Source organism: Phodopus roborovskii, unplaced genomic scaffold (genome assembly GCF_943737965.1).
Source record: "Phodopus roborovskii unplaced genomic scaffold, PHOROB, whole genome shotgun sequence".
In the NCBI taxonomy this organism is placed as follows: Eukaryota; Metazoa; Chordata; class Mammalia; order Rodentia; family Cricetidae; genus Phodopus; species Phodopus roborovskii.
Window position 1 is genome coordinate 1,884,243 of NW_026126461.1, and position 14,837 is coordinate 1,899,079.

Below are 14,837 nucleotides of genomic sequence, written 5' to 3' on the forward strand. Positions count from 1 at the left end.
CAGAACCAAGGACTGCAACTTTAAAAATGGTTTATTTTTTGTTTAATAAAAATCTTAGTTTTTTTTTTTTTTTTTAAATCTGTTTAGCCTAGTCTATCTCCCAATTAAAAACAAACAAAAACCAAACAAAGAGAAAAGCCTGTCAACAGGCTTGGGCTGCAGCCAGCACATCTTCTGGCTCCTCCAGGTACTTAAAGGTTCAGGGAGCCTCTGGCTTCCTCAAAGCAAAGTGTCTCAGCTTGTACGTTAGCACTGTTGCCAGAAGCTGGGCTGAAAGGGTAAACTAAGGAACTTGTCAGTTACAGTACAACAAACAGTGGCCATTACCCAGAGGACTCAGTTGTAGTCCAGTAATGTTTAACTATTTTGGTCTCCTGGAACCCTTGGTGTGTAGCTTACAAGGACGTGGCCTAAAGGTTACTAGCCCAAGTCCAACATCTCATACAAATGCTTCAACAGAAATGGTCACCTACAGTGACACTGACTCTGGCAAATGGTGTTAGAAGACAAAGGGACGAACATGAACACCTACTGAGTGTCAGCTCCACAGAGAAGCCAGCATGGATATACCAGGAGCCTTTAGCCAGCAGGGGACAGCTGAAGGCCTGGCCAGTTTCCTTTTCCCTGTCTCTCCCTACCTTAGTCCTATTACATGAAGACATGTAAAAGCTGATGAGAAACTGAGACCCTGACAGCTCCTCTTAGTCGTGCTGTCTTAGACTAAGTCAGCTCAGGGTCCCAAACCTGCCAGTTAGGCAATAGATACTGTTTTGATAGTCTGTTAGTTACAGTGCATAAATACCCAATCTCTTAAATGGACTAGTTACCTGTGCTGACCGAGAAGGAAGAGGCCTCAGTTTGCCAGGACAGCGGGGGGCCTGCATTTGTTGTGCTAGGCTTGTATGCTGCTCTGCCTCTCGCCAGGCTGTAGTGGTAAACATCACACCAAGGGAGCATCAACCTGAGCCATGGATAGCAGAACTGGCTCTTCCTGCACAGTTGTCCTAAGAGTCCTACTTCGAACTTGGCAAGAGGAGAGGCACATGCTACAGTAAGGACCGGAACTGGAGATTAACTCAGGACACACCCGTTCCTTGTAGCTTTAGCTTTCGATGACTAATTGGTCATCAACAATGTAAGCAACTGACCGTGTGTTTTCCCTATCAGATTTGTCCTCTTTGAGCAACTTGTCATTGTCCAGGAGTACACTTTCTGGAAAGAGGCTGCTGGGGCCAGGCTTGGGAGGTCTGTACTGATTGGCACAGTGTCTGGGTCTGGGCCAGCTCTGCAGCTGCTCTTGCTTGGCCTGAGGATTGTCATCCCCTTGCCTGTCACAAAGCTGAAGACTTGATATCACTGGCTATGGCGGCCACCAGGTTGTCCACCTAAACCCACAAGGCAGCTGTCATAGACTGGTGGGGCGTTCTATCTGGAGCACAGTACACACAGCTGCAGGGGCTATCTGAAGCTGGCAACGTGGATGGACAGAGAAGCTTCTGGTCCCCGGGGCCGAGTAGGCATTCCTGCACTGGAGAACACGTCGCTGCTCTGTGCACGCAGGACTTCTCGGCTGTAGGAGATACACAGTCATGGGTGAGGGGCCTATTTAGGTTTTTTTGTTTTTTAAGATTTATGTATATGAGTGTTTTGCATGCATGCGTAGTGCCTGTGAAGGTCCGGAGAGGGCAATGGGTACTTGGGACATAAGTTATAAATGGTGTGAGCCACCATGTGTGTGGATGGGTGCTGGGAACTGAAGTCAGGCCTTCTGCAAAAGCATTAAGTGCCACCTCTCCAGCCCCTGTGCTGGAGCTAAATGAATTCCTGATATTAGGGCTCAAGGTAAACTAAGGTTTTCAAGTTAGATGTTTTCAAACTGCCCAGTTCATGCTCATGTCATCCCTGTGAGAAGGGGGTTCCCTATAGCCTGGCTACACACTTAGCAGAGTAACCCTTTTCTCCTTCACATTTTAAATTGAAAGTTAACATTTACAGTGTACTCAAATCATACCCATACACCCATGTGACAGTTAAGGGCAGCTTCATTTTGCTCCCTCAGGTAACCACCACTCTCGCACTTAACAGACCAGTCATTACTGTGACTCCCAAACACACAATCATGGCACTGTGACTGCTGGTCTGGCATTCATACTGCACTGCACAGTGGCCTCTGCAGATGACTCCATGACAGATTCATGCTAAGGCTGAGCTCAGGCTACTGTGTACTTTCTGCGGTGTCTGCTAAAAGTGAGATTCTGTAGTCCAAAGTGGTGTTCTAGCTCTACACTTGCCAGTTGGGCAACTATACCAGGCACTATCTTCTTACCAGGATGGCATCATTTCAGCATTGCTAGTGGATGTGTAGTGGCTTGAACTGACATTCTGTTGATGAATGAACTTAGTTGAGGATTTTCTGTTTGCTGACAAGCTGTCTGTACTTCTCTTTGTGAACTGTCCGCTCATACTTTTTAACCTATGTTTGTATTAGCTCGTTGGCCTTTCTACTAGCAGGTACGTTTTTACACCAGTAGCCCTAGCTTTTGACCCAGCCACCACACTCACAGAGATGTGATCTACAGATAAACTATCTATGCCCCCAGTTACTCTGAAGTTCACCCACATATGGCAGCAAAGTGCCATGTTCCCACCATTTGTGATGGGCTGTCAGTGAAGGTGCCAGTGGTGCTGATCCTTTATGAAAGCAAGTTCAAAATGAAGCTCAATTGGTGGCTTTTGAATCTGGAAGCCTGCAATAACATGAAGTCTCAAAAACTAAGATGGAAAAAAGTGGGAAGCAGTGCTGGCCGGGGAGGACACAACTATTCCAGTGCTGTGCAAACACAGGGCGCAGTGACAGCAATACCAATCCACAACATTCCAGCTCTTCATGGGGACAAATGTGACAGAGCCTGACCTGGAACACTGTTAGATGACAACTAGGGCTCTTGTGGAAGATCATATGAGATGTCTGAAGGTAGCAAGAGTGCCACATTTTCATTCCTGGTGGCCTTGAGTGGGGCTTGGCCAAGCCTTAGAATTACCTTTTCTTTTTTCCTAGAGCCAGCTGCTTCTGGTTTTCCTTTCCAATGTCATCTCTGATTGTGCTGAAGTCATCATCATCATCAAACAGGAGATTCTACATTCAAAACAATAAAGACCAAGTTTCCAGTGTGGCATACATTTAGAAAACACATGTAGTAAACTATTGAAACTGACAAGATACTTAGATTTAACTGGATTGCTTTTTCAGTCAGTATTTGTATTTATTTGCATGTCACAGTGTGTGTGTGTGTAGACCAGAAGACAACTTTGTAGACCCTGTACTAGCCTCCCTATGGCTGGGAGGATGGTTCAGCAGGAAAGAGTACTTGCTGTTCAAGCATGAGAACTTGAATTCAACTCCAGCAACTATGTGGAAGAAATCAGGCATGTCTGCTCCTGCTTGCTCCCTCTGCATTACCAGGCGTGAAGACAGAGGACCACCGAGACAGACTAGTTCCAGGTTCAGCAAAAGAGCTAGTACAGAGAGCTAGAGCAGGGTACCCAATGTCCTCCCCCTGGCCTCTGTGCATGCATAGGCAGGCGTGTAAAGATAGCTACGCACACGCACACACGCACACGCACGCACACATTTAAAGACTAGATTGGCCTGAAACTTACAATCCCCTTGCTTTCAACTCCCAAGTGCTGTGATTACAGGTATAAGGCACCAAGTCTGGCTGCTTGTTAGTGTTTTATTTAGAGTTAAGAGTTAAGTTTACTGGGTATGATGATGGTGTGTCTTAGCTGACCTGGCTACTACAGATGTGGACACAAGCCTGGACTGTGTAAAATGGGGGAAGCTGAGCAGCATCATGCACTCATCACTCTTCCTGACTATGCTTGTGATGTGACAAGGTTTCTCACACTCTGTCCTTGTGACTTCACCGTGATAGGCTGTACCCTGGGACTGTGAGCTACAATCAGCCCTTTCTCCCCTTAAGTTGCTTTTGTTAGGGTTTTTATCATAGTGATCCACAAAGAAGCAGGGCCAAGGGGAAAGGGGGTCAGAAGTAAGTTGGCCTGAGCCCTTTTTTATTGTCCTTGGCAGTGCTGGTCTCAAGGCTTTACCTCCCTCACATAGTGAATTATCTGTCTTTTCCTCTTTCTTACTCATTCTCTGAAATAATTTGTATAAAATGAGATTATCTGCTAAGTTTCTCTACAAAATATTTGATCCTTGTGTTTCAAAACAGTAAATTCACTCCTCCCTACCCCCTGGAGTCAGGGTTTCTCTGTAGCTTTGGAGCCTGTCCTGCCCTCGCTCTGTAGTTCAGGCTGGCCTAGAACTCACAGAGATCTACCTGCCTCTGCCTCCAGAGTGCTGGGCTTAAAGGTGCATGCCACCTCTGCCCAGCAGGTAAATTCACTTTTAACCTACCTTAATGCCAATAGTATCTCCATCTTTCAAATAATATGGTCCCCCTTGCAAAGTATCTTGGTTTTTCTTCTTTTTCCTTTTGGCAACTTGCTGATTCTATTGGAAAATCAAGTATCAATAAAATTCAACTTGAAGTTCTCATTGGATTGTCTGCCACTGAAAAACTTTTAGGTCAACCAGCTCTGCTTTCCCTGAGAATGCCCAACTCACCCAGCTAGATATTGGAAGCCACTCAAACTTTTCAGGAAAATACTTGGCAATTTCAATCTTCTCTACAGGAAGAGAATAGAAATCAGCCACTCTCTGCCTCAAGGAGCTAGCAGTCCATCCTCGGGTGGTGTCCCATACCAGGTCCATCGCCAGGGTGTAGGCCCTCTCACCAGGGATGCGTAGCTGTGTCCTCAGCAGCACATCCCGGGGGCTATAGATGAACAAAATGGGCAGCAGGCAAAAGCACAGAAAAGATGAATGCTGCAGGGTATGATGGGCAAGGCTTTCCACCTCAGGTCAGTAGCACAGGTTCTTCATCAGCATGACAAGGGGCACATGGAAGACACAGCTGGGTGGCACAAGGCTATTGTTACCGTGACAGACACTGTTTACAACAAACATCCAGAGTCCGGTCACTCTGAACAAAAGGGGTTCAAATCAATCAGATTGTGTGCTAAGAAACTAATGGAGGAACATGAAAAATATACAGAATTATCACCCATGCTCATAAAATACAGGTTTATAAGCCCTTTGGGAAAAAGGCTTAGTAGAATCACAGCTCAGAAAAGTCATCAACAAGATGACCTGTTTTCATTTGCCAACTTAGGAGGCCTCTAATGATAAATACTCAAGGTGGACTTGGGGCAAAATCAGTACTCAATGAGCTTCTCATATAGGGCCAGAAACCACCACGACCCCAACTTTCAAGCATTTACAGAAGCACTAAAAAGATACTAAGTATTCACACCAATCAGTCCCTAGCCTCCCTGTCTACAAATGTCCTCTTAGAAAGAGACTGGGGTTGAAGGAGGGTCTGGCCTGGATGGAAGGGCACTTTTTCAGAATGTGCTGACAAAGCAATCTCTGCAATGGGGAGAAGGAAGGCAGTAATCACTGATTTTATTTTGTTTTGTTTTTCAAGACAGGGCTTCTCGGTAGCTTTGGAGAAACTGTCCTGGAACTCACTCTGTAGACTGACCTCAAATTCACAGAGATCTACCTGCCTCTGCCTCCCAAGAGCTGGGATTAACAGTGTGTGCCACTACCCCCTGGCCCTCTCACTGATACTCATAAAGATCATACAAATATTTTCCCTATGTGTGTACAGATAATTTGGGGGTACTTCTTTAGTATATAAATAATTGCTACATCACAGTTACTATTTGTAGGTCTTGGGACTGCAGCAATGAAAAAATTAACACTGTCTGTTCTCACAGCACTTATAGCTGTGGGTGTGTATCCCTTAATGCCTCCAGTTGTCAAGAACTGTTGCTAACACCAGAGTGAGTTACAAGAAAGCCGCACAGTTCTCTAGAACAGAATCTACAGTTTATTTGAGTCAGGTTCTTGCTATATAATCCACACTGGCATTGAACTGAAAGACTTAAACTAGCAAAGAAATGAAATGAAGCCCAAATAATTGGAATTTGCTAACATCAGCCCTAAGATAGCAGGATACCAAGAATTCACACTGCCCCTCTTTTCAGTGAAGTCAGCAGGTGGTAAATAGGGTCCTTAAGAAACAAAGAGATAGCTGCAAACTCCAGTTTGCCCAGACAAGATTAATTAGCACACCCTAAGGTCTGGTGACCCTAACAGTGAGACCATCATGCCTCAAAGGGTCACATACTAAATGGACAGAGGGTCACACCCCCTAAGCTTGTGGGTTTTGCCTTTAAAAACACCTATGCCTGGGGAATGGGGCTTCTCTCTAGCCCACATGCTGAGGGGGCCCATTTGTGCAAATGTTTCCCGTTCATTAAAGCCCCTTGGAGTTGCATCAATTGGACTGGCCATTGAGTTCTTGGGGGTACCAACTGACACTGGGAGATTCCTCATTCTGAGGGTCTTACAGAACTTGTGGTGCTCCTATTTCTGCCATACCCAGGCATAGCTGGAGCTGTTGGGACTATTCAGAAGCACCGGGAACACCGCATTTCTGATCAAGCTCCTACATTATCAGGGAAACTACCACCCTGTGGGAGGAGCTTCCTTACCCCAAGTCCTCTTCTTTTTGAAGAAGCTCTAAGCAGAGCTCTGCTCTCCGGCCCAGTCTGTACTCCCTGGGAATTGAAAAAGAGCAACTGAGTAAACCACTTGGTTTTCTCCATGCCGCAGGCCCCAATTCTAAAAATTTTCCTAAATGAAAGGGGTGCTTTCTGAGTGCTGCATTCAAGAAGGCAGGCTTTCAGAAAAGGGGGGCATCTGCAACACTGCTATGGCTACTACTTCAGCACTGGGTCATTCCTCACTACACATGGAAGCCCAGCTCTGTGAAGGTGGCCAGGTGCCAATGAAACACCCCTCTGTTCACAGTCCGTTGGTTGGATTTTTTTTGGCTGATAATTGGACAGACATGAAAGAACATGTTAGGGCAGCTTTTGACAAAGGAAACTAAAATCAAATGCCCCAAATATTCCCATTAGATATCTGGAGGTGGAATAACTAGTCACATGTGTGCCCTGGAAATCTGAAATCCTTTCGGTTATGATCTTGTGGTCTTTAGAGCATAGAGAAAATGCTATGTCTGATCTTAGTATAGAGGGTGATTTTGTCCCAGAGTTAACCTGGGACAAAAAGTTTATCCAATTATAAGTTTCTATGAATGGGTTTTCTGGGATAATTTGACTCAAGGGACAGCTTCCCACATGGGCCCTTCTTGTTCCCTGGCCCCTACAGTGGCAGGAGGAAAATGGCCAAGAATCTACTGAGACACTTACTTGAGCTGCCACCAGTCAGTGCGCAAGAGCCTGCTGGGGCGCTTGTTCTCCACTGTCCAGACTCTAAGCAGGGCTGTGGAGTGGACTGCAAGCTTCAAGAGAGAGGGCAAGGCCATGGCCTAGAAAAAGACAGACATTTTGCCCCTGATTTTAAAAGCACTCCAGAGCATCTGAATGAAGCACTACGTGACTCCAAGGGGTGAGCACTTCAGTGTCAGAACTCAATACATCTATTGGGAAGCACAGAAGAGTCTGGTATGATAGGACAGGCCCACAACTACAACACTTGGGAGGTGGAGGCAGGAGGATGAAGGTCATCCTTATGTACATGTTTGTATGCCAGGCCAGCTTGGGATATTATCATATCCTGTTCAAAAAACAAAACAAAACAGCAATAAAAAACCCCAAACCAAAACATTACAGAACTATCTCTGTATGAAGTATATCTTGGTGCCTTTTATATTCCTTTCACTGAAACAGGCCAGAAAAATGAATTTTTTATTTCCAAATTCAAGTTAAAAAAAAAAAAAAAAAACCAAAAAACTATTTTATTACTTTTAACATTTGAGACAGGTTCCTGCTCTGCAGTCCAGTCTGGATAATCCTCCTGCCTAACCTCTAATGTACTGTAATTATAGGTGTGTGTACCAGCACTCATGGCTGAAATTTGTTGTTGTTGTTTTCAGACAGGGTCTCTCTCTCTCTGTGTAGTTCAGGCTGTCCTGACATTCACTGTGTAGATCAGGCTGGCCTTGAATTCACAGAGCTCTACCTGCCTCTGCCTTCCAAGTACTGGAATTAAAGTCATGTGCCATTACACTCAAATTGTACACTTAATCATGTTTTTACAAAGCCACTTAACAATCAATTCTACATGGATATAACTCATACACACAGAGCCTGCTTAAGGAAAGCAAGGCTCCTCTTCAGCTTTCATCTACATGAATACAAGTCTGCAAATACATTTTCTCTTTGGTGATGGGAGTACCCTTTATACAGGGGATTAAGCCTGGAAAGCAGCCATTGCTGCATCAATTTTCACCTAAAAATGGCCATCTTTTGTCTTCCAATGGAGTACCAGGAATAAAAAGGTCTTCCTATTTGTTTTCATGGGAATGGAGCCACTGCTTTTCTCAAGGAGGGTTATGTCATTCACTGGGGACACAATCCCTCTTCAGGTCATACTAGGCACAGTGCCTGTCCCTTTAGTAGGAGAAGCAGTGTTCACAATCTAACAGCACAAGATGCTGTTTCATTACTGTGCTGTGATATCACCCAGAATTCCCATTTGCATGGTGAGAATGTGACACACAAGACAACAATGTCCAGGTTAGCATCCTAATCCAGTCAGCTCTCTGCTGACCGAGGGAAATTCATACAACAAAGCTTGGAACTAATGACATTAAACAAGTGGATCACAATGTACAAACAATATAAATGGAGAGCTAAAGGGAATGCTTTACAGATGGTCCAAGAAGCCACATTTCCTAAAAGAAAATGAATGTAAGTCATGGGCCCCTGAGGAGGACAGATTCGAAAACAAGCACAGCATGCCTGTGAGAACTGGGTGAGTGGAAACTATCAGAGCAACGGCACCAACAGATAGATACCAGAAGTGTCTATGTTGAGTGTGGGGTGCCTGCTGATACTTACCCCTGACCATGGCATATAACACATGCCATATCAGGACAGACTGTAATTGGGGGAAGAGGAAATAGAAGAATATATTAATATCTCCCTGGAAGAAGCCATATCAACACCAAAGAATGCTTCAGGAAGGGCCTGACCTTTGACTTCAGTTCCAACAATGTGGCCTCTTCTGAGATCTCCACATCTCCCAAGTAGAGGAGCGAAATGTCTGCAGGCTCGGGGCCAGGAGCACCTTCAAAAGGACAGAGATGCATGTTTGGGAAGAGCCTAACCTTATTTACTTATGTTTTTCAAGTACACTGCCATGTTCTCAAGACTATAAACAGGCTCCCCAGAGCAGTCTGAACTGCTGACCTGAGCCCTTTGTATCTGCTCATGACTTCACTGTCAGCCATTCAGCAGCCATCAAGTGTGATGGCTTACACTTAATGCTATCTCCCTGCTGGCTGCTTTTCCCATCCTTCCCTGCCTCACAGAACACTGCTGACCAGACACTATATGTTGTTTTTCTTTCCCAGAACACTTAACCGAACTTTTCATTTTTCTATGTATTTTCTGTGTGTGTGTGTGTGTGTGTATGCACACATGCATATTTTAAGAGCAAGATTTTCAAAAGGAGGCAAGCAGTCATGGTTTTTGTTTTAGTGTCTGCTATGGTGAACTCTATACAGTAAAGACTCAGTAAATATTCATGGAATGAAGCAAATTTTAACAAGGGGATCTTTGTATCTTAACAATAAAACCCAAACCAAAAGACTGCCTGGGCAGTGAGCACATAAACCCAGTATTTGGAGGCAGACATAGGAATATCACTGATGTCTGGGTCACTCTTATCTATTGTCAAGGCCATACAGGGCTATACAGCAAGATCCTGCCTCAAAAACCATAGCCATGATGGCTGGTGAAGTGGCACAGCAGATAAAGTTTCTTCTCTATGAAAGACCAGTGACATGAGTTCAAGTGCCTAAACCCATGTAAAGTTAAAAAGAGGGAGCCAACTCTACAAAGTTTCCACATGTCAAATGTTCTTTCATAGAAAACTATAAATATAAACAGCCAAGATGGCACCGAAAGCGAGGAAGGAAGCTCCTGCCCCTCCCAAAACCAAAGCCAAAGCGAAGGCTTTGAAAGCCAAGAAGGCAGTACTGAAAGGCATCCCAGCCACAAAAAGAAAACCCACACGTCACCCACCTTCCGGAGGCCCAAGACCCTGCGGCTCCGGAGCCCAAATACCCTCGGAAGAGCGTGCCCTGGAGAAACAAGCTTGACCACTACGCCATCATCAAATTCCCCCTGACCACTGAGTCAGCCATGAAGAAGATGAAAGACAACAACACACTTGTGTTCATTGTGGACATCAAGGCCAACAAGCACCAGATCAAACAGGCTGTGAAGAACTCTATGACATTGATGTGGCCAAAGTCAACATCCTCATAAGGCCTGACGGACAGAAGAAGGCGTATGTTCAGTTGGCTCCTGATTATGATGCTCTGAATGTTGCCAACAAAATTGGGATCATTTAAACTGAGTCCAGCTGGCTAATTCCAAATACACATTTTTTTTCACCATTAAAAAAAATACACACACACACACACACACACACACACACACACAAACACAACTAAAATTTAAGTTCAGGATAGCCACACTCATTTTTGTTTTAATTGTATTTCTTTGATTACTGTGGATTATCCTGCTAACACATACTAAGAAACTGCAAGTTGATTCTACATTATTAATGGTTTTGTTAAGTTTTTTGGGCTGGCCTTGAACACTTAAATTTTCCTGCTTCAGTCTTCTGAGAATAGGGAGGACAAGTGCATTCTACCACTTTGAGCTTACCAGTGGTTTATGTCCCCCAAACACTCAGAAATTCTAAATGGAAGAGTTCCCACTGTGACACAGAATACTACCCAAGACGAACCCTTCTCTTTACTTTCAAGAAGAAACAGGTTAAACATGCTGCCTAAGCTTGCCATCTCTCTGTGTGAAATCATTAGTTCTATCATCTAGACATCTTTAGAACTATTGACAATGAACTTACATGATCTAATAAGAATAATCCTCTGCAAATACCACAGCTGACACTCAGGAGAGAAGAATATGACTCATTTACATTGATTTCATCATGGAGGTTTAAGAACAAACACTGTTATAAGATGTAATACTTCAAGGCACCAAAAAATAAAACAAAATAAAATAAAACCTCAAAGTTAAGTAAAGAATGTAGCAACCTGTAAGAGTATGGTTTTTTCCGCCCACCACTGCTGGTCTTGTCCTGCTGCTGCGCCGCCAGCCCCAAATCATACACAGAGACTCTGTATTTGATACAACACTGTTGGCCCAGCTACTTGTTTCTTATCGGCTAGCTCTGTCTTAAGTATTAACCCATTTCTGCTGATCTATGTTTTTCTCTTACCGGGGAGCCGGCAGCATACTGCTTTCTTCAGACTCTCCATCTTGACTCCTCCTTCCTACTTCCTATTTCCTCCTTGTCTCCTAGTCCCTCCTATCTTCCTTTCCTATTGGCCAACAGTGCTTTATTATTAACCAGTATGAGAAACATATACAGAATGACATCTCCCATCATCTCCTCTTTTCTGTCTAAATAAAAAGAAGGGTTTTAACCTTAACATAGCAAAATATATTACATAACAGTTATCAAATAAGAATCACAGTTAACACTATTTAGTCCATTAACATTTAGCAAGATTTGAAGAAAATATTCCATCATCTATTCTATCTTTGTGTGTCTAAAGTAACTTATCTTTAATACTAAGGAAAACTATAACTATAACTATCTGTCTTCAACTCCTTCAAAGACCATAGAAGGATAATATATAAGCTCTAGAAATGTAGAGACATCTTGCCTTTTCAGTCACCCGAAGTTCTTCTGTAATCTTCCATCTTCAGCCCATAGGCCATAGTGTGTCTGACAGACTCTCCAGTAAAGCAGAAAACTTTAAACTGTCTTTTTTATTGGCAGTTTGTCAGTCACTTTTCTCCGTGTCCTGCATACTGTCTCGAAGACTCTTCCATGAAGCAGGATCTCTGTAGCAATGTCCATCTTGAATCAGGAGTCACTTCCCTGTGGGTCCTGCATGTCCAGTTTATACATCACAAAGTCAAACAGTCCAGACAAGAGCAGTATCTTGTCCAAATGGCTAGTCTTGCCATATTGGAAGCAAACTTCATAATGCATTTCTTCGATGTCCATCTTCCTTTCTGGTGCAGGTGGTATTGCTAAGAGCAATTATGTGTCACTGTCACAAAAACCCTAAACCACTTTAAATGCCATATTCTGTAGGTCTTTGAAAGTTTTGAAGAATTCCTATCTATCTCAAATACATCTCTGTGTATCTTGAAAAACCTAACTAACTTAACTCTAAGCTTTGACTATCATAGGTAATTATCTATAATCTGTACTACATTATACATTACATTTCTAAATGAGTTATACAAACAAGAGGAGAAATATACATATGACAAAATTGACCTTAAATTGTATCAATAAATGAAAATCCATTCCAAAACAAAGTAATCATATCAATACCATAATTCCCTTTTTACCTTTAAAAATAATTGGCTGCGATCATTATCCATTTATAACCAAGTCCATTTAAATGAAACCAAACATTTATAAACAATATTTGGGAAAACACTCAGAAATTCTAAATGGAAGAGTTCCCACTGTGACACAGAATACTACCCAAGACGAACCCTTCTCTTTACTTTCAAGAAGAAACAGGTTAAACATGCTGCCTAAGCTTGCCATCTCTCTGTGTGAAATCATTAGTTCTATCATCTAGACATCTTTAGAACTATTGACAATGAACTTACATGATCTAATAAGAATAATCCTCTGCAAATACCACAGCTGACACTCAGGAGAGAAGAATATGACTCATTTACATTGATTTCATCATGGAGGTTTAAGAACAAACACTGTTATAAGATGTAATACTTCAAGGCACCAAAAAATAAAACAAAATAAAATAAAACCTCAAAGTTAAGTAAAGAATGTAGCAACCATACCTTATTTCTAAAGAGGTGGACCTGCTAACACATGCATTCCCTTTATTCACACTTACAGGGATGAAGCACACTTGCTATAGTGAAGTGAAACTTTGCAACTCAGTTCCCTCCCTGTTGTGTCCACTGTAATGTATGAGCTGCAGTCTGAATTCAACAGCAAGTTTATGCTGTCTGTATTTCAAACAAGTCAGTTGGATGATACCCAAGGAGCAGCTCCTACAGGCTTTGGTAAAGACTCAGAAAGGCCCAGAGTTATGCAGGATGTATATGAGCTCCAGCTCTGGCTTCTTCCCTTGTAGTCATCGGAATGATGAAACTGGACTGTGGTCCTGAGGCCCTTGAAAGCTGCTCCATAAAAGGCCTTTGGAAAAGTACCAGGTATTAGTAGTAATCCTCAAGATCTCTATATGCTAGTTCATTTTCTGGTCAATTTGCTATAAACTAGAATCATCTGGGAAAAGGGACTCAACCGAGAAAAGCATCTCCATTAGACTGTTTGTAGGCAAGCCTGTGGAAAATTTTATTGATTGATGTGGAAGGGCCCAGCCCATTGTGGGCAGTGCTACCACTGGGCAGATAGCTCTGCAAGAAGTCAGCTGAATGTGACTCTGAGAATGAAGTCAATACACACATTCCTCCATGGTCTCTGCTTCAGTTCCTGCCTCCAGGTTCCTGTCAGAGTTCCCACCCTAACTTCCCTCAGTGATGAACAATTATTCAAAGTATGAGGCTTATTTGCCTTTCCTTCCCAAGCTCCTTTTGGTCATGGTGTTTTACCATAACAATAGAAAGCAAACTCGGGCAATTGCTAAGATCATAGCCCTTCCCAGAGTTTACAAAGCCCTGCTTAAAAATGAACATCAGTATGAAAGATGTTATAAAGGAATGACTAGATTTTTATTTTCAACTTGCCATATATATATATATATATATATGCACATATATATATATATGCACATATATGTATATACACACATGTAGAAAGTATAAATACACATATACACACATAAGTATATATGTACAGATACACACACACACACACAAACACACACGTAAACATATACTTTTATTTTATGTGTATGGGTGCTTGCCTGCATGCAGTGCCTGAGGAGGCCAGAAGAGGCAAGACTCTGGAAGAGAAGTTACAGATGGTTGAGAGCCAGCCACAATGTGGGTGCTCCTAACTGCCGAGGCCCTGCTCCAGCCCCTCAACCTGGCATTTCTGATGTGAGTACTGCAGCTGACTCTCAGAGCAGTTCTTACCTTGGGTAGGAGCAGCTCCCCAGCTGCTACCTTGAGAAGAGGTACAGATGGAGTGGTCCTGACTCTCACAGTGTCCTGACAGTCTTGCAGGCTGGTACCACCAGATGGGCACCTTCAAGAAACCCTGAAGAAAAGAGTGTTTTAAGACTTAGTCTTCACTTTCAGAGTTCCAGGCAGTTCACATGAGCTGCCTACAGTTGTGCTGGGAACCAAACTTGGGTCCCCTGTAAAAGCAGTACATGCCATCTCTCCAGCTCTCACATGTATATTTCTACAGAGTTCTTTGAGAAGAGACTGGTTAAATAAATTATAGGTCTAGGGATGTAGGTCAGTGGCAGAGTGAGAGACTAGAACAGGCAAGGTTCTCCCTTCTATCCCCAGCAGACACAACACAAGTACCTCCACACAGTGAACAACCAAGTAGTTACTAATAAGACGAGAAACTTCCTATGTACTGATACAACACACACTTAGAGATAAAATACAAATGAATAAAAAACTAGGTAAAAGTCAAGTAAGCTGAGGCAGAATTCAAAGCT

At 43.2% G+C, this 14,837-nt stretch overlaps 1 protein-coding gene across 4 annotated transcripts in view; it reads right to left on the reverse strand.

Moving 5' to 3' along the window:
- Usp40 (ubiquitin specific peptidase 40) overlaps nucleotides 1–14,837 on the reverse strand; it is a 73,298-nt gene continuing 58,461 nt past the window's right edge. The window contains exons 25-33 of one of the 4 annotated variants that reach the window (XM_051190743.1): nucleotides 14,299–14,422; nucleotides 9,138–9,232; nucleotides 7,351–7,469; nucleotides 6,628–6,693; nucleotides 4,801–4,841; nucleotides 4,631–4,692; nucleotides 4,421–4,516; nucleotides 3,042–3,136; nucleotides 1–1,570 (exon numbers count right to left, since the gene is read on the reverse strand). In XM_051190743.1, the coding sequence (XP_051046700.1) occupies nucleotides 1,459–1,570; nucleotides 3,042–3,136; nucleotides 4,421–4,516; nucleotides 4,631–4,692; nucleotides 4,801–4,841; nucleotides 6,628–6,693; nucleotides 7,351–7,469; nucleotides 9,138–9,232; nucleotides 14,299–14,422 (810 nt within the window). In that variant the 3' untranslated portion in view covers nucleotides 1–1,458. Of the gene's footprint in view, nucleotides 1,571–3,041; nucleotides 3,137–4,420; nucleotides 4,517–4,630; nucleotides 4,842–6,627; nucleotides 6,694–7,350; nucleotides 7,470–9,003; nucleotides 9,044–9,137; nucleotides 9,233–14,298; nucleotides 14,423–14,837 lie in introns of those variants that run through there. The other 3 variants (XM_051190744.1, XM_051190742.1, XR_007834912.1) reach the window with 3 other exon arrangements.